Here is a 20,606-nt window from a genome sequence, read left to right as displayed (position 1 = left end):
TTATAACTTATCCGCGGTAATTCCGCAGTAAATACGCAGTGTGTTTTACCTGTGGATTTACCAAAATCTGCACAACATTCCCCAAAGTGTGCACATACCCTTACTCTCTGAAGCTCTCCCTCTTCTGGTTGGTTCCACAGTCTCGTTTAGACAGTACATGGCAATCTTCTTGCACAAAAGCCGCACAGCGCTGGAGATTCTTGTCTCTTTTGTCATACCTTCTTACAGCAATACTAATTTAAAAGACAAAATAAAATAAAGTAAAAAATAAAGGTTTTAAAAAGAAAAAACTTTAAGCACCCGAAATAAAGATATGAAAAAGATAAAGAAATAAGTGTATTTGGTGTTGTTATATTCATAAAAGTCCAAGCTATCAAAATGTATAATTATTTAACCCCGTAAAACGAATACCATAATGAAAAAAAGAAACACCAGGGTTGCCATTTTTTTAGTGGTCCCAGCTTCTCCCAAATAATGTTAAAACAAGCAAAATCGAAATGTCTTATGTGCCTCAAAATGGCATTAATAAAGCCGTCAGCTAGCCCCGCAACAAAAGAGCCCTCATAAAAATGGATACACCAACTAATATTATTTTTTAAGCAAAAAATGAAAAAATCACCCCTTCCTTAAGGGGTTAATAGCTACAAGTGTTTCATCAACAAAACAAACCCTCAGTATCTACAGAAAATAAAAAGTGACCGCTTTTGGGAAGCAGTTGTAACAAATAATACAAAATTGCAGCGTCCTTACGTGGTTATGTGTAAAAGCAGATTTCTTGCTTTAGTCATAAATAATACTAAAAATACTAATAGTAGTGGTAATAATAATAACCATCATATTACATCTCTACCAACTTTATTGACAAATGTGCTCATTACAGACCACGTGACGCAGGTCGCACATTCACTTCCGGGTACACTCGCGTTTCCTCCAGTAGTTTGAGCCTCTCCGGCCGCCGTTTTGTGTTTAAGTCCCGGAATCCGGAAGTGACGCTCCTTTCCTTTCTGGTTCCCGGAGACATCACGGTGAGTGGCGGCCGCGGAGGATCCGTCTCCATCCGCCGTGTGTGGTGGTGGTAGGCTGAGGGTGGTGGCGCCAGGGGGTGTCCCCGCGGTCTCGGGGGGGTGGTACGGGGGTATTTTCCGGGCTGGAGGTTATGTGATGTGTTCAGTTCTGACTTCTGTGTCTCCCCCAGGTCCCTGGATTGCAGCTGCAGCATGGTGAGTGCTCCCACCCATCCTAGCAATGTGGAGGGGAGGAGAAGGTGGTGATGATGGGAGTGGTGGTATTTGGCTGTATATAGCTGAGTTCTGCTGGTTGTGAGTATGCTGGGGGTAGTAGTGAGCTTTGGTGATTATTTCATGTCTTTTCCTATCATCTAATCTTCTTGCTTGCTGTGCATGCTGGGGGTTTTAGTACATAAGGAAATTGTTACTTCCATAGGCTGTAATGTCTAAGTTCCAGCACACATTGGGTAGGTAGTAGTGATATGCAGTGTGGCATGATGGGATCTGTAGTCCCTTTCTGAGCAAGCAGTATGTGATCAAGTAAGGCCATTGGCATATGATCTAAGGTGGACTACAAGTCTCAGAGGACTATAATGGTAGTTAAAGGGGTTACTGGTTTTGGAAATCCTTTGACCTCCAGCTGCAAAGCTTTACTCGCCCTCCCTGGGCCCAGTGCTGAATCCCAACACTGCCCATGGCGTCTGTTATTGTGTGCAGCACTTATATCGGCCAATCATTAAAGGGAACCTGTCAGCAGATTTTGCCACTATAAGATGCAGCCATCACCTTTCAGGGCTGATATACAGTGTTCTATAATACTGTAGATAAGCCCCTGATCTGACCTGAAACATAAGTAAAATTTATAAAAGTTTTATTATACTCACCTGGGGGGCGGCCCGGTCTGGGTGTCGCAGGTCCGGGGCCTCCCATCTTCTTGTGATGCCGCCCTCCTGTTGCTTCATCGCTCCCCCCCCAGCATCGCGCGCAGGCGTATTTCTCTGCCCTGTTGAGGGCACAGCAAAGTACAGCAGTGTCCAGGTGCTGGGAAAGGTCAGAGAGGCCCAGCACCTGGGCACTGCAGTACTTTACCCTCACCAGGGCAGAGAAGTACGCCTGCGCAGGAGCGCCGATGTCGGGGAGCGATGAAGCAACAGGAGGGCGGCATAGCAAGAAGATTGGAGGCCCCAGACCTGCGATGCCCATCGGACCGGACCGCCCCCAGGTGAGTATAATATAACTTATTTTTCAGGTCGGACAGAGGGCATTACAGAACGCTGTATATCAGCCCTGAAAGGCAGTGGCCGTATCTTTATCATATCGGCCAAAACTGCTGACAGGTTCGTTTTAAGTGCAGCGGCCTTCTTGAGCTGATGGCTTGACGCTGAGATCACTGGCTGCAGCACTGTCAATACTAAACACAATGAGCAGAGTCAAATGTGCTATGCTGTACCTGGGGAGGATGGGCAAAGCAATGTTTGTAAGCTTGTTTTGACCTGTTGGGCTTTGTAGTAGTTTGTAAGGGTGGATATATTAATGCTTTCACTACAAGTGACAGCATGTAAGCATGGTGGGAGTACGTAAATGACTTTGCCAGTTTGCACCTCAGCTCCCAGCATAACCTTTTTCTTGGCTGGTAGTGCTTGGGATGATGGGACTTGTACCCTGGCAGGTTAGTGGGTCTGTGGCCAATCCAAAGATCTGGTGTATAATGTGGCGCTGGTTATACTGCCAGATTATTATTTGTAGTATTATTCCTGCCATTTATTCCATGGCGCTTTACATTTGAGTATATCTGACTTGTCTTTATGTTTCAGCCTCGCAAAATTGAAGAGATCAAAGATTTCCTGCTTACAGCCAGGAGAAAGGATGCCAAGTGTAAGTGATGGCGGGGTGTGCTGGCTGCTGGGGGATTAGGCATAGTCCTCAATGTAGAGGGCTGTCAACTGATTGCTGAAACCGCTAACTTTAAAGAAAATTTCTGCCTTGAATAACCATTCTTGAGACTGGGCCTGTGAAGAAGGGGTTGTCTAGCGTTGAGAAACCAAAAATCTCCTGGCCTGGATCTTTACAGAATAAGATAAGGAGGCATGCTTGCCTCATGTTGCCCTCCTGGATTCATTGCAGGGTCCTCCAATAGTCGGCATCCTCTCTGGAAGCTGGGCCTGTGATTGGCTGCAGCGACCAGGTCAATAGAAAAGTGCATTGTTAAATGTTTCAGATGACACTCTTCTAGTCACCTGACCAGTACTAGTCACTGGTGTTCAGCAGTCCTGTGATATTTGTATGACGCAGACACCCCGAGAGCTGCCTGGTCTCCATGGGGTTGATGGGAGGAGAGTATGCCTCTACTTTGCTATTGATCCATGCCTAGGAGGAAAAATATCTCAATGTTGGACTACCCCTTGCCGTGACGTGCCGACTAGCTTCTTTAAAGGGAACCTGGTCAGCAGGATTGTGCACAGTAACCTACAGACAGTCAGGTCGGCGCCGTTATACTGATTGAAATGATACCTGGTGATGAAATCCATCTTGTGGCTGTTTCTTAATCTTTATTTTCAGTTTGTAGTGAATGATATGCTCGTGCCCTAAGGCGGGGCTGCTGTATGTGGTGCTCTGATTAATATATATTCATAATGCAGACTGCTGACAGGTCGCTGACCCGCAGTCGGGTATACTGTGACCCAAGCTAGGTCTGTGGGGAGTATCATATGTTGCAGTATCCACTGCAAGACAGGGATATGATCTGACCTAGTTTGGGTCACAGTATACCTGATTGCAGGTCACTGACCACCTACGCTCTGGGCTACACTCGTTAGCTGATCTTTGGCTACTGTTTGTGTTCTACTCACACTAGCATCTAAAAATTAACCCTAGTACACTGATGAAGGTCGATCTTGACCGAAACGTTTGTACCTAGAGGCTGCTGTATGTATTAAATTTTGATTTTTGCACCAAAAATCCCTGAGTGTGCCCGGTATTTGATACTTGGCTATAAGGTTTGGGAACCTACTTATTCCTATACATTGACTGCTAGGGACATAGCACTGACATTGGGTGAACAGTGCTAGTCTGCACAGATGAGCTGTTCATAAAGGCTCGTCCAGTAGCGGAAGGACCCACAGGTGGCAGTGTGCCAGCGTATTGAATGCAAGGCATGGGTCTGATGCCTCCAGCTAAAGTGCCACTATGACAACACTTCCTGTATGAATATATAGATACTTACTCTGGTGTCTTCTGTACAGCTGTCAAGATCAAGAAGAACAAGGACAATGTGAAGTTCAAGGTTCGCTGCAGCAAATACCTGTACACACTGGTCATCACAGACAAAGAGAAGGCCGAGAAGCTGAAACAGTCCCTACCTCCTGGTGAGTGGGCACGGATGCCCGGTACTTGGGGCAGGCATAACTATGACCAGTTTGTGCTTTTTGCAACCATATTTCAGTTTTTGTGCAATTATTCCCCAGGAAATGCTTATGTTCAGTTACAATAGGCATCTCCCTTTTACATACCGTATTTTCCGGCGTATAAGACGACTGGGCGTATAAGACGACCCCCCAACTTTACCAGTTAAAAAATAAAATCTTCTTAAAAGTCGGGGGGTCTTCTTATACACCGTATGTCGTCTTATAGGGCCGGTGAATATGTGCCTTTTGGGGGGGGGGGGGGGAGTGATCCTGATGACGACGAGGGGGCGTCTCACAGGAAAGTGAGTATCCCCCATTACCTTATCATAGCGCTGCAGCGTGGGGTCTCTGTGCTGGGAGCGGCGGCTGCTGTGCTGTGGTGCGGCGGCTCCTCTTCTGCAGTGTGGGGCCTCTGGTGCTGTGGGGCGGTGGCGGATCTTCATGCAGTCGGGGCTCCTCCGGCATCTCAAAGCCTGGAAGCCCCGCCGGCAACTCCATCGGTACAATGCGGTGGCCTCCGGGAAAATGGCCGCTGCTCAGATTCAGATCTCGTCCCGAGATCTCGGGAGACGAGATCTGAATCTGAGCAGCGGCCATTTTCCCGGAGGCAGCTCAATAGGTGCGATGCGGTGGCCCGGCCGCTGGGGGCTGCGCATGCTCAGATTCAGATCTCGTCCCGAAATCTCGGGACACGAGATCTGAATCTAAGCAGCAGCCATTTTCCCGGAGGCCACCGCATTGTACCGATGGAGTTGCCGGCGGGGCTTCCAGGCTTTTGAGATGCCGGAGGAGCCCCGACTGCATGAAGATCCGCCACCGCCCCACAGCACCAGAGGCCCCACACTGAAGAGGAGCCGCCGCACCACAACACAGCAGCCGCCGCACCACAGCACAGAGACCCCACGCTGCAGCGCTATGATAAGGTAATGGGGGATACTCACTTTCCTGTGAGACGCCCCCTCGTCGTCATCAGGACCACTCCCCCCCCCACCCACCCACCATATACACCCGGCGTACAAGGCGATTCCCGGCGTACAAGACGACCCCCGACTTTTAAGAAGATTTTCAGGGGTTAAAAAGTCGTCTTGTACGCCGGAAAATACGGTATCTTAAGATTACTTTATAGGGGTCTTGCCCATTTCTTGCTGCCCATTTTCAAAGCTTTCAGGGTCATGCTTTGTGGTACATTTTGGTGTTCCAGTATATTATTATTATTATTATTATTATTATTTATTATTATTATTATTATTTATTGTTATAGCGCCATTTATTCCATGGTGCTTTACATGTAAGGAGGGGTATACATAATAAAAACAAGTAAAATAATCTTAATACAAGTCACAACTGGTACAGTAGGAGGGAGGACCCTGCCCGCGAGGGCTCACAATCTACAAGGGATGGGTGAGGATACAGTAGGTGAGGGTAGAGCTGGTCATGCAGCAGTTTGGTCAATCGGTGGTTACTGCAGGTTGTAGGCTTGTCGGAAGAGGTGGGTCTTCAGGCTCTTTTTGAAGGTTTCGATGGTAGGCGAGAATCTGATGTGTTGTGGTAGAGGGTTCCAGAGTAGGGGTGATACGCGAGAGAAATCTTGTATACGATTGTGGGAAGAGATAAGAGGGGAGTAGAGAAGGAGATCTTGTGAGGATCGGAGGTTGCGTGTAGGTAAGTACCGGGAGACGAGGTCACAGATGTAAGGAGGAGACAGGTTGTGGATGGCTTTGTACTTCATGGTTAGGGTTTTGTAGTGGAGTCTCTGGGCAATGGGGAGCCAGTGAAGGGATTGACAGAGGGGAGAAGCTGGGGAATAGCGGGGGGACAGGTGGATTAGTCGGGCAGCAGAGTTTAGAATAGATTGGAGGGGTGCGAGAGTGTTAGAGGGGAGGCCACAGAGCAGGAGGTTGCAGTAGTCAAGGCGAGAGATGATGAGGGCATGGACTAGGGTTTTTGCAGATTCTTGGTTGAGGAATGAACGGATTCGTGAAATATTTTTGAGTTGAAGTCGGCAGGAAGTGGAAAGGGCTTGGATATGTGGTTTGAAGGAGAGATCAGTGTCAAGGATTACCCCGAGGCAGCGAGCTTGTGGGACTGGGGAGAGTGGGCAGCCATTTACTGTAATGGATAGATTCGTTGGGGGGGGGAGGTCACGTGAGATTGGGGGGGAAAGATGATGAATTCTGTTTTGTCCATGTTAAGTTTCAGAAATCTAGTGGAGAAGAAGGATGAAATGGTGGACAGACATTGAGGGATTCTGGTTAGTAGGGAGGTGATATCTGGTCCAGAGATGTAGATCTGTGTGATGATGCTGAAAACCGTGAGATTCTATGAGCTGTCCCAGGCCAAAGGTGTAAATGGAGAAGAGCAGGGGCCCAAGGACTGAACCTTGTGGGACTCCGACAGATAGGGGACGAGGTGGTGTGTGAGTGGGAGACGCTGAAGGTCCGGTCTGTTGGGTATGATGAGATCCAGGATAGGGCCAAGTCTGTGATGCCAAGGGATGAGAGGGTGTGTAATAATAGGGAATGGTTCACTGTGTTAAAGGCAGCCGACAGGTCCAGGAGGAGGAGGACAGAGTAGTGTCTCTTGCTCTTGGCAGTTAATAGGTCATTGGTGACCTTAGATAGGACAGTTTCAGTGGAGTGGTGTGACCGGAAGCCTGATTGTAAGCGGTCAAAGAGGGAGCAAGAAGAGAGATGGGAGGACAGTTCAAGGTAGACCTGTTCCAGTAGCTTGGAGGCATAGGGGAGAAGTGATATAGGGCGATGGCTAGATACAGAGGATGGGTCAAGAGAGGGCTTTTTGAGGATAGGTGTGATGGAGGCATGTTTAAAGCTTGAGGGGAAAACACCAGTTGTTAGTGATAGGTTGAAGAGATGGGTTAGGGTTGGGATGAAGACTGTGGTGAGGTTTGGGATGAAGTGGGATGGGATCGGGTCAAGTGCACAGGTGGTGAGATGTGATCTTGAGAGTAGAGTGGAGAGTCGATCTTCTGTAATGGTGGAGAAGTTGGTTTTGGAGGTGGAGGGCTGGGAAGTCGGGAGGAAGGGCTCTGGGGGTTGTTGACCAAAACTCTCTGGTCCTTTTTTAAAGGGAGCTTGTCTATATGGTATTAACTCAAGTTGATGCAGATTGACTTGCAGCACCTGGTCCGTTAGCCATGTTAGTGATCGGCTGGGAGCTCTAAGACCACTTCCTGCATGACTGCATCCTCTGCTCCTGTTTTTCATTTGCTGGGGCGACATTATTGCAAATTTGACATCACTCCATGTCCGCTTCTTCAAGAGAAGAGATGCGGATGCAGTCTTGTAGTAGGTGGTTCTAGGGGCTCCCGTCTAAAGGAGACAGAAACACTATTATTTCCCCATATAACGTATCGCTCACCAGTGCTACATCAGCCTTAGAGTTTCCAATCATTCTGTTTAGTTAAGCCAACTGTGCCACAATTAGTCCGAAAAGGAAGGCCCGGCACACATATTTAAAGGGAACCTGTCATGTAAAATAACGCTGTTAGTCTGGAGGTTAATAACATTCGGACCCCTGCAACAGCCATAGAGCCTCGCTGCTGAGAGGAAATAAACTTTATTCCCCCCGCAGTGTTGGACATCTAACCATAGGGATAGCGCCAGCACGGTTTGTTACTGCTGTGTACATCGAGCTGGCTGTCAGTCCGTGCAGTGGCCGCATGATGTCAGAATGCTATTAACCTGCAAATTAACCCCATATCTGCAGGTTAATAGCGTCATATCATGACTGGTTCCCTTTACCTTGACTAGTCAGGTGGAGGCTCATCCTGGAACAGTCGAGCCAAATCTGTATCGGGTCCACAGTGGCATGACTCAATTTTCAGCAAGTCCCTGGTCACTTTTTGCTTCCTCTTCAAATTTCAAACACCCTGATGTGAATCAAAAAACCATGGTAGTGGCGGATTCGGCTCTGCCATTTCTGGATAAGTGTCCACCTCTCACAGGAACGCAAATATGATGTCCTTTTTAATGAAACTTTGTGTAACAGTCGTCGTAAGAGGATGAATGGAGGCTGATGCCGCTCTGGAGGTGCATTATAGGGGAAAATCCTGACTGAGTTTCCCTTTTACCCTTAGGTTCTGAGCATCTGTAAGATCTGCATAGGAAGCTTTGTAGTGACATTGTTTTTATTCACTTATATAGCGCCATTAATTTCCACAGCGCTTACATCTCCATGTATAGTCGTGCGGTGTTTTTTTTTCTTTTTCATTTGCCTTTTATTGGATGGCAAAATTTAAGAGTTAAACTTAAATATAATGATTACCAGCTCGATGGAGGCCAAAAAGACCCTCCCTCTGGCAAAAAGATGAATGTACTTATGTTGGACGTATACTCAGGGATTTTTCCTGCTGCATACACTGAATGTGTGCAAAACTAAGTGTTCTTGTAGGCGGAAAATAAGGACCAATTTCTGCCAGGGTTTAGTCAATGTGAATGGTTGTACAGTCTGCAGTTTTCTTGTATGCACAAAAAAAAAAAAAATAATAATAATTGGGCTTCCCCTACCCACATTTTTCTAGTCCAATCCATGTAGCAGAATAAGATGGGCCTTAGTCTGTCTCTCCCACCCACCGGTTAGCAATGGAGGGCAGTGTCCCATCCATGAGCGTAGTATTGGTGTCCCGTTGTGGTCTCTGTGCATCTTCAGGTATTCATTATGCAAGGAAGTGACCTGGCTCTGCTACATCAGTTGTGGTGTCGGTGGGTCTCAATAATAATAATATTATTCACCATTAATTCCATGGTGCTGTACATGAGAAAGGGTTACATAGTTATAGATATCATTTACAGTACACAAATTTACAATGACAGACTGGTACAGAGGGCAGAGGACCCTTATACATCACTTTCTCTAGTTCTGCTCCATCTTATGTCTTTCCTTCTCTTTATTCTCTTGCAGGTCTGTCCGTGAAAGAACTGAAGTAAATTCGCTCTCTGGCCTCTTGTACAATAAAAATGTAAAAAAAAAATTAAAACAATCTTCTGTCCTGTGATTATGTGTGAGGGGTGCTCTGGCGAGCACACGTCATGAGATGTTGGTGTTGTCACTGGATTTAAAGGGATGGTACAGGTGATTCTTTAGTGTAATGAGCTTCAGAGATGAGAACATGCCTACAGAAAACTGGTTTAAATTAGCAATGAGAACCATCGGCGTTCAGCTCTTTTTAGCAGTGAATGTGGACTGGTTGCTGTGCTATACAATACCGCTTTTTAAAGTTTTGCTAATGGCCATAATTCACAATCAATGGGGTATTGATGTGGGTATATGAGATAACCATGGTGAAGTCCATCTCGATCTTATTGAAGTTCTTATGATCTTATTATGATGAAAGGGTTGTATTGAAGAGGTATTTTAGTCTTTAGCTGTGGAGTGTGGTGACCACTTGGCATGAGCTGCATTTAGGATCTGAATGCCATACGTGTCTCTGTGATTATGTACCAGTAATCTAATACAGATGACTCCTGGCGTTAATTAAAAAAAAAAGCATCTCGTCCGTCATGTGAAAGCAGTTGCAGGGTAGGAAGCGTCTCCTACTGGACAGGCCTGTAAACCGTGCAAGGGCGCTTTCCAAGAAAATGCATACAGGTAATTTTGCACATCACCAGCTCTCTAATCGGAATGGGAGCCTTCCTATAAAAACCTGTATGGTTACAGGACTGCCCGCTCTGCAAGAGGAATGGCTAAATGTGTGATGTGAGCACAGACGGCACGGGAAAACTTAGCATTAAGTTGGAAGTGACAGGCGCTGCATAACCCCTTTAAAGGGGAAGCCTTAATAGTTGTTAATTCAGGGGCTATGCAAATGGAAGGCATGACTGCCAAGGACAATGATGGCAAGGGCGCCGAGGCCTACACCTATATGACGTAATGCACAGAACTAGCCTAACATGGCTGCTGTCTTCCACAATAGTACCGCACATGCTGGTGGTATTGCAGCTCCATCTAGTGTGCTACAATAGGACTAAGCTGCATTACCCGCTACAACCTGAAAGCATGCGTGGCGCAGTGCGTAGAAAAATGCTGCAATGCCTGTCCAATGCTATAAAATCACTGTAAAGCAAATCCTGCATGAGCAAAATCACAAGGTAAAATCTTCAGACTTGATGAAGGAAGATTTTTAACTATAAATTCACCATTTTAGTCTACAGGTGTGCGCAAAGTGACTGCAAATATAACACAGTAGTTAAAAAAAAAAAAAATTAGAAAACTTTGTCGTGAGATCTGCAGAAGTAATCCTGGCTTCAACAAAAAGTTGAAATATGGCCATGTGAGGCCGTTTTCACATTGTGGGTCAATTAGCCACCCGTAGTATTGGTGCAAGTCCCAATCTTGGGCTTCATTACCCAAACTTGCTGCATCAAAAGTTTCTGTTGGCTTGTACCATCAGCTCGTACCATGGCTGTTTGTGGATATAAAAACTAATGCAAACAAAGTCCCCTATATCACATTTGTGAGATACTAAATACTAGGGGCTTTCTATGAACTTCGGTTGTACTTGCTTATTTTCGTCCTTGATCTTTGTACACGTCACACATAATTCTGTGCTTGAAATGTAGGTGATGTGCAATACAGAAAACCACCACTAGATGTCGCTGCCACCGCAGTGCTTGATGCTACATCACCATTACACTTGCTCAAGACATAGAATCCTATTAAGGGGTCGTGCACACGGTTTCATCAGGCCGAATCTACCTGAAAAAGCGCCCTACAAAATGGACATATTTCACAGCATTATCATGCACATAATTCCATCTTTTGTCGTGTCTTTTAACTGCTTCAGGGTTTGGAAGTCCTGCAGTGGTTAGAAGTGACCTGACAATTCCTTGGGCAGCTTCCTCTAGGAAAGGTATAGAGTAAAAGACGCCGCAAGAATGACCGTAGAATCCGCTGGTGAAGCCACTTTCTGGAAATAATCGCCAGCAAAGTTCGGTGGTGGGTGTGTGCTGGTGGTATTCGAGGCTTTTTTTTTTTTTTTTTGCTACACCATGTACACTTTGTTCATTTTCGCAAGAATTAGGTTCCAGTTTTATTTAAAGCAGACCCTCATCATAACTAATGCTTTAAACTGTAAAGGTTTTCATACCAAATGTTTGTATATATTAAAACTTCATGCAAAAAAAGAACTTTCATCGAGCAATTACTTTTTTTTATTTACTCTCCTATATTTGATACTTTAATAAATTAAATCATGTAACTATAGACTATGTACCTGTATGCAAGCACATCATCCTAATGGCACAGGGCAGACATTAGGATAGTGGTCATGCAGCTCGGGGGTCCCTTACGTGGGTCTCCAGTGTCTGTCTCCCTTTGTTTCCTCCATTGCAATCAATCTTTTGATTGCAGCATTCATTGGGTTAAACTGCACAGAGGACAATCGTCTCTGATTTTGCTTTATAGTGTATTTAGATTTATTTCTATGGTGACAAAAATATAAAATGAGCATAAAAATGACATCCTGTGTCTTGCATCGGTGGTATTTTTGGAACTGTAAACTTCACACAATCCCCAGAATGTGAGAAAATGATGTAAAGTCCTAAAAATACAACTCTAGCATCAAATTCTGTATTCCCCCGCACATGGGAATGGTATACCTGTGATCCTACACCTAAGGCCGGAGACACACTGGTGCGAGAGACGGCCGAGTCTCGCTGGTTAAAAGCAAGCTGTGGCACCTGCATTCCGGAGCTGAGCGTGCAGCTCCATGTATTGCTATGGAGCCGCACGCTCCGCTCCGGAGTGCAGGTGCCACAGCTTGCTTTTAACCAGCGAGACTCGGCCGTCTCTCGCACCAGTGTGTCTCCGGCCTAAGGCATGCCCTATGACCCCTCCAACAAGTCCTTTCTGTCCTTGTCCAATGGGTCTTTATCACCCTCTATTAGGGTCAGATCTAAAGAGACATTTGGGCCAGAAATGGGCGTGTAGAAGTCCATAATGGCTGATCAGCCACATTAAAGTCAACGGGCCTCAATCACCTGCAGCCCTGTGTTGGGTAATGCAGTAAAGGGGTCAGTTTTGGTGGTCGGACCCTACAGATCTCACATCCTTGGCATCTGCTAAGGAGAGGGCATTGGTAATTTTCCTTTTATTATTTCCCATGGCATAAAAGGTATACTTTAAAGGGGTATTCCAGCCAGATTAGTTCGATAGCCAAGGATCTCCGATATGGGGGTCTTACGTTGCCCCTGCAGTTTGAATAGAGTGGGGATCTTATTATTCCACTGGATGCATTTCCTATACACACAGCCCCCATTGTCCCATAATAGAGCCCCACATGTCCTCACCAACTGCTGTACAGCCGCCTGCGGTTATATCCAACGGATTGTGCCGGCGGGATTGGCAAGTGCCTCCCTAACCCTTTCCTTGCCGGTACCGGGCACATGATTGGGGAAAGCTTCCTTCTATGTATATTATAATTAGTATGTCTGCTATAAAGAGAAGAAAGTCTTTAATCTCGAGTCTTGAAATCGGAGTCCTGCGCAATATGCTGATAGGAAGATTTCCCCGCTGCCGGTGTTTCTCTGTAGATAAAGCCGATTGTTCCCACTAGAAAGGAATCTCGGCAGCGCAGCACCTGGCCCGATCACCACCCAGACACACAGCCTCTCATGTGCCAGTAAGCTGTTAGGAAAGCCCCCAGAATTGGGTGGGTGCTGGAGAATAATGGCTTGGCATGTCTTGTGAGTACTAAACACTGCCGGCTTTTGTGGGATGGCGCTGAAAGGATATGAGAAAAACCAGCCGGATTCTCCACTTAATGGGGTTGCCAGGGGATTCTATTTTCATGTATTTTAGGCTAAAAAATCGTTTTTGCTATTGGGTTTCATTAAAAATATTGCCTCATTTGGCTTTTACAGGCTCTTGTCATTGGCCAGTCAACTTTTATGTGGTCTTTGATAGAAAATCAGATGAGAAGCTTAGAAAAGGCCGGTTAAAAGACTGTCCCATCAATCAGGATGAGCTCACTGATGGCTTCTTAGTTAATTCATTCTGCAGTCATCAAAAGACAGTGTAAGGCCGGAGACACACTGGTGCGAGATACGGCCGAGTCTCGCTGGTTAAAAGCAAGCTGTGGCACCGGCATTCCGGAGCGGAGCGTGCAGCTGCATAGCAATACATGGAGCCGCACGCTCCGCTCCGGAGTGCCGGTGCCACAGCTTGCTTTTAACCACCGAGACTCGGCCGTATCTCGCACCAGTGTGTCTCCGGCCTAACACAGACACTATAGCCCTAAATACATTCATTAAAGTAAAAAACAAAAAAAATGTCCTCCAAAGGTATTGTGACAAAAAAAAAAATCTGATTGCTAATACAAGAGGACAGGGCGGTTTCAGTCTGGACATGCCATCTTGCCACTTTTCTGACCTCAGGGTACGGACTCGTCTGTGGTGGTGCCTTATGGTGAAGAGGACGTCATGAGGAAAGATGAGAATATATTCTGGACGCGGCCCCCAGGACTACCCCGGACGCGGCCCCCAGGACTACTCTGGATGCGGCCTTCAGGAATACCCCGGACGCGGCACCCAGGAATACCATGGACATGGCACCCAGGAAACCTGACCTCTCCTCCTTGAAGCCGGGAGATTTCCACTACTATGAAGCTTCCTGGACCGGCATAGCTGGCAAATCTATCACCTTATCTCTAATGACACGGCTGCTCAACCTTGTGTTGCCAACTTTCTGCCAGCAGAGCAGGTGGCAGTGCCACCATCCCTTACCTCAGCCTGCACTATTAATCAGATTTTTTTTTTATCTTGGAGAACCGAGAGTTGTCACTCATCATTCCAACTGTAGGGAAGAACGGTAAAGAACAGAAGCCTTCATAAGGCCTCATGCAGACTTCCGGTTAGTCTACGTTCACATTAGCGTCGGGCGCCGCAGCGTCGCCGCTTGCGTCATGCGCCCCTATATTTAACATGGGGGCGCATGGACATGCGTTGTGCTGCGTTTTGCGACGCATGCGTTTTTTTGGCCGCAAGCGTTGGGCGCAGGAAACGCAGCAAGTTGCATTTTTTTTGCGTCCAACTTTCGGCCAAAAAGAACGCATGCGTCGCAAAACGCAGCGTTTTAGCGTGCGTTTTGTTGCGTTTTTGTTTGCGTTGTGCGTTGCGTCACCGACGCTGCGGCGCACAACGCAAATGTGAACGTAGCCTTACTTTGATCATCAGTTTTTCTCACACATGGTGAAGGATAAAACGTTTTTCCACCTTCTCCTTTCTGACACTCTGTGAAAATTAGATCACTCCTGGATGTCATCCTAGTGCGGTCCGTTTTTTTTTCGCCGACCCATCTTTCGCTTTGCCTATTTCGCTGTAAGCTGACATCCGAATGAGGCCTTAAAAGTGTAATCTGGCTGCATTCACTTCTGCATCTGGAGGGTCTCTGACATCAGTATCAGCTGATGGCCGGGGGATTCGCAGCCAGTCTGGCTATGACCAGCCAGTGAATACTTCCCATTTGCATACATGTTAACCCTTTGCATTGGACAGCTCGTGACATGCAGCCATAGTGTTTACACACAGCCACGATTATCTGGGGGTCCTGAGAGCTGTAATAATAAGCACTGGCATGGCTATAGGGGGCGTTCATGTATCAGTCACACCCAGGCCCGTTCTTATTTTGCATTGAGACCCTTGAGTTGCAATATACACCGAAGGCCCCTTCACAAGTCGGTGTTTTCAGTGCGTGTGGTGACAGTTTTCACACAAATCGCAGGCACGTCTGTGTGATCACACATGGACACGGATGACATAAAGTGTGATTTACATCTGCCGTCTGTGTGACACGGACCGGAATTGAATGCATTTCATGTGATGTGCCAATTCTGGGGTGGCTGCAGGCTGGTATTTTTAGACTGGGAAGGGCCCAATATTCATGGACCTTCCCAACCTGATATCAGCCCCCAACTGTCAGCTTTACCTTGGCTGATTATCAAAAAACATAGGGAACCCCACGTAATTTTTTAAATGTATTTATTAGTTTGTAAAGTAAACTACACATATCAATCTATTTAATTATCTATCTCTTTCTGCGCACATCGTTAACACTTAAACATCTGTCATTTCCTTTCTGCTTTATATTCCAGTACATATCATGTGAAGGACGCACACATACACACGGTTATGGATAACACAGATACCGAAAATATCAGGATGTATGAAAGAGACCTGATATATATATATCTAGACGATTTGTGGGCAGATGTCTGAATTCAGCCTTAGGAGTAGATTTATAAGCCAAAAAATTCTGGCTTTGTTTCCCCTAACAACCAATCACAGCTTAGCTTTCATTTAGAATTCTGCACTTGAAAAATGAAAGCTGCTCTGTGATTGGTTACTATGGGCAACAAAGACAAAACAAGAACTTCTTCTAGGCCTGGTTCAAGGGTTGTATTTGGCTATGGATAGCTGTATCTTAAAAAAAAAAAAAAAATGTCTGCACTTATTTAATGCGTTTTTATGTTTGTTTTTCTTGGGGTAAACGCACCAAAGAAGCACAAAAAAGCAACTCCAGGTTCAGTGATATAACCTGCGGATTTACGTTCCCCATCGAAATGAATGGGTAAAAGTTGCACCAGACAGGTGTGTTTCCAAATATGCAACGTGTGAACGTAGCCTTAGGCCGGATTCATACATCCGTGTCTGAGATGATTTGGTGGCTTCCTGGAATACCCCTTTAAGTGTTTTGGTGGCTGGCACTGTTATGGGGACACTAGCCGGCACTACTAGTAATGGTTTGTATATCGGGTCCCTTTGAATTTTGCAGCTTCTTTACAGTCGTATTTTGCGTTATTGGCCGGTCCCGGGCAGGCCGCTATTAACGCCCCCCTTGTATGGAGCGCTGAGGTATCTTAATGAGGGTCCGGGAAGAGTCACGAGCGAATACAACGAGGATCTCATTAATACTGTGGGGATAACAAGAAGCTCGCTGTGAGTCAATGTGCTTTCTGCGGCAAAATAAAATATCATTACCGGCCTAATTACAGCCCTGTGACTTTAATGAGGGACATGTGACTGTACAAGATGGCTAGACGTGCAGCGCCACAAAGCGTCTTGTGATACTAGAAGTCCAATGAATCGGGTGCTAAAATACCAAATTGCTCCAGTATTTACCGTCAAAATCCTCAAAGACAAAAAGCAAAATTCCGATAACAAGGGCTGAGATGGCTGGAGGACTTAATATTGGTGATTGGTGAATACATGGCTGCCCACCTGGGTGCTAAGGTAGCATCCAAACCTGGGCACTGGTGTCTAGGGGGGCACCAGGGTTCTTCTGCCACAGAGACAATATTAAAGGCACATGGTAGGTAGAAGAAGCTGTTCCGTGACTGTGACCATCCATGTTCTGCTCATTATGACCCCCTCATGTGCCAGGCTATAAGGTGGGCAGCCAGCCCCTCAAGGGGTACCCCTTGCTCCTAGATATGCCATAACATTTTGAGGAATGGCATCTGCCCTCTATAACCCCTCCTATGCGCCAGGGTATGATGAAGGCAGATTTTGATAAATGATGTCATCAGGCCTTATATCTTAAAAAAGACCTGTCACCAGGCCAAAAGTGGACCGTTTTTGTTCTTATCTTTATTCCCGCTGCTCCCCTGAGTATTCTACTTTTTGTTTTATAAAAATCCTCCATATGGTTCCAGAGATATGGGTCTTACTGTTTAGGCTCTCTCCAAGGACGTGTGGCAGAACAGCCTAAAGACACGCCCCCGAATAGCCCCTGAGCCACGCCCCCTTGCCATAATAAATAGCACTAAATATAAAGGTCTGTATCTCTGAAACCGAATAGCGGATTTAGTAAAAAAAAAAACAAAAAACCAACAGAATACTCAGGGGAACAGCGAGAATAAAAGAAGAGCCAAAACTGGACCTTGTGATAAGTCCCTTTTAAAGGGCTATTCCTAGCGCCAAGATAGGCCGAGTCTGCCCTCTAGGACCCTCCTATATAGCAGGGTATCGGGGGGCTTGATGTTGGTGAATCGGCCTGAACCAAAGACATCTTTTCGGACTACCGCTTCCTCTATAAAATGTATCCCATCCGGTATGTGCGTGCTTCATCAGGCAAATGGAATTTTGCCATCAATCTGTGCAAAAATTCCCAAATTAATTTCCAGCAATGTCTCCATGAACCTTCTCCCTAAATATGATATAAATGTTAGAATAAATGATATTTACATCACATCAAATATTAGTGACCCTAATATTACTGCCATAACAGGCTGACACTCCCAATCAGCACCTTATCCCCCCACCCCAACCCGTGAGTGGTACGCGGGAGCGACCCCTCTGCTGCTTCTAGCAATGGAACGCGCTGCGCGGGCGCGCAACCTCCTGGATGGTACGCGCTGCGCGCTCCCGCCCTCTGTTCCCTCACGCTCAGTCTCTGAGTCTCAGTGTCCGGCAGTGCCGGGGATGTGAACTCCAGTCCTGGGAAGATAAGCCGGGGGCATGGCGGCTGCACGCGTGGAATACATTACTCCCTGGTGGGTTTACTGGCTGCACAATGTCCCGCACTTGGAACTGTCCCTGAGACCCAGGAGCAGCGACTTTAACCCGACAGATCCCGGGTACAGGGAGGTGAGTCCCCCAAACTGTGCAAAGTACGAGGGGGGTGCGGGGAGCTGAGGCACAGTGTCCTGTATGTCTCCATAGGGCAGTGTGTATAATGTGTGTATCATCAGAGCAATGTGTATATATGCAGCTATACAGCCTCCATACATCAGTATATAGCCCTATATATATACACATGTATACAGCCTCCATACATCAGTATATAGCCCTATATATATACACATGTATACAGCCTCCGTACATCAGTATATAGCCCTATATATATACACATGTATACAGCCTCCATACATCAGTATATAGCCCTATATATATACATGTATACAGCCTCCATACATCAGTATATAGCCCTATATATACATGTATACAGCCTCCGTACATCAGTATATAGCCCTATATATATACATGTATACAGCCTCCGTACATCAGTATATAGCCCTATATATATACATGTATACAGCCTCCATACATCAGTATATAGCCCTATATATGTATACACATGTATACAGCCTCCATACATCAGTATATAGCCCTATATATATACACATGTATACAGCCTCCATACATCAGTATATAGCCCTATATATATACACATGTATACAGCCTCCATGCATCAATATATAGCCCTATATATACACATGTATACAGCCTCCGTACATCAGTATATAGCCCTATATATATACACATGTATACAGCCTCCATACATCAGTATATAGCCCTATATATATACATGTATACAGCCTCCGTACATCAGTATATAGCCGTATATATACACATGTATACAGCCTCCATACATCAGTATATAGCCCTATATATATACACATGTATACAGCCTCCATACATCAGTATATAGCCCTATATATATACACATGTATACAGCCTCCATACATCAGTATATAGCCCTATATATATACACATGTATACAGCCTCCGTACATCAGTATATAGCCCTATATATATACACATGTATACAGCCTCCATACATCAGTATATAGCCCTATATATATACATGTATACAGCCTCCATACATCAGTATATAGCCCTATATAGACACATGTATACAGCCTCCGTACATCAGTATATAGCCGTATATATACACATGTATACAGCCTCCGTACATCAGTATATAGCCCTATATATATACATGTATACAGCCTCCATACATCAGTATATAGCCCTATATATGTATACACATGTATACAGCCTCCATACATCAGTATATAGCCCTATATATATACACATGTATACAGCCTCCATACATCAGTATATAGCCCTATATATATACACATGTATACAGCCTCCATGCATCAATATATAGCCCTATATATACACATGTATACAGCCTCCGTACATCAGTATATAGCCCTATATATATACACATGTATACAGCCTCCATACATCAGTATATAGCCCTATATATATACATGTATACAGCCTCCATACATCAGTATATAGCCCTATATAGACACATGTATACAGCCTCCGTACATCAGTATATAGCCGTATATATACACATGTATACAGCCTCCGTACATCAGTATATAGCCCTATATATATACATGTATACAGCCTCCATACATCAGTATATAGCCCTATATATGTATACACATGTATACAGCCTCCATACATCAGTATATAGCCCTATATATGTATACACATGTATACAGCCTCCATACATCAGTATATAGCCCTATATATATACACATGTATACAGCCTCCATACATCAGTATATAGCCCTATATATATACATGTATACAGCCTCCATACATCAGTATATAGCCCTATATAGACACATGTATACAGCCTCCGTACATCAGTATATAGCCGTATATATACACATGTATACAGCCTCCGTACATCAGTATATAGCCCTATATATACATGTATACAGCCTCCGTACATCAGTATATAGCCCTATATATACACATGTATACAGCCTCCATACATCAGTATATAGCCCTATATATACACATGTATACAGCCTCCATACATCAGTATATAGCCCTATATGTACACATGTATACATCCTCCATACATCAGTGTATAGCCCTATATATACATGTATACAGCCTCCATACATCAGTATATAGCCCTATATATACACATGTATACATCCTCCATTCATCAGTATATAGCCCTATATATACACATGTATACAGCCTCCATACATCAGTATATAGCCCTATATATACACATGCATACAGCCTCCATACATCAGTATATAGCCCTATATATACATGTATACAGCCTCCATACATCAGTAAATAGCCCTATATATACATGCATACAGCCTCCATGCATCAGTATATAGCCCTATATATACACATGTATACAGCCTCCATACATCAGTATATAGCCCTATATATACATGTATACAGCCTCCATACATCAGTATATAGCCCTATATATACACATGTATATAGCCTCCATACATCAGTATATAGCCCTATATATACACATGTATACAGCCTCCATACATCAGTATATAACCCTATATATACATGTATGCAGCCTCCATACATCAGTATATAGACACATGTATACAGCCTCCATACATCAATATATAGCCCTATATATACACATGTATACAGCCTCTATACATC

General features: G+C 45.1%; 2 protein-coding genes across 2 annotated transcripts in view; both read left to right on the top strand.

Annotated features, from left to right (window-relative positions):
• The first annotated feature begins 930 nt into the window (after positions 1-930).
• RPL38 (ribosomal protein L38) lies at positions 931-9,410 on the top strand. The gene is made up of 5 exons (XM_077253402.1): positions 931-1,025; positions 1,196-1,220; positions 2,822-2,882; positions 4,250-4,372; positions 9,332-9,410. The coding sequence occupies exons 2-5, from the start codon at positions 1,218-1,220 to the stop codon at positions 9,355-9,357; spliced, it is 213 nt and encodes a 70-aa protein (XP_077109517.1). The 5' UTR covers positions 931-1,025; positions 1,196-1,217; the 3' UTR covers positions 9,358-9,410.
• Positions 9,411-17,704: 8,294 nt separating this feature from the next.
• Positions 17,705-20,606, top strand: part of TTYH2 (tweety family member 2) — a 61,809-nt gene continuing 58,907 nt past the window's right edge. The window contains exon 1 of the mRNA XM_077253397.1: positions 17,705-18,012. Coding sequence (XP_077109512.1) covers positions 17,884-18,012 — 129 coding nt within the window. The 5' untranslated portion in view covers positions 17,705-17,883. The remainder of the gene's footprint in view (positions 18,013-20,606) is intronic.

This window comes from Ranitomeya variabilis, chromosome 4 (assembly GCF_051348905.1).
Source record: "Ranitomeya variabilis isolate aRanVar5 chromosome 4, aRanVar5.hap1, whole genome shotgun sequence".
In the NCBI taxonomy this organism is placed as follows: Eukaryota; Metazoa; Chordata; class Amphibia; order Anura; family Dendrobatidae; genus Ranitomeya; species Ranitomeya variabilis.
This window is presented reverse-complemented; position numbering and strand designations above follow the sequence as displayed.

Coding starts and splice junctions, on each gene's coding strand:
- RPL38 (XM_077253402.1), top strand. Junction 2,883..4,249: donor CAGGAGAAAGGATGCCAAGT/GTAAGTGATGGC, acceptor TCTTCTGTACAG/CTGTCAAGATCAAGAAGAAC. Junction 4,373..9,331: donor GAAACAGTCCCTACCTCCTG/GTGAGTGGGCAC, acceptor ATTCTCTTGCAG/GTCTGTCCGTGAAAGAACTG.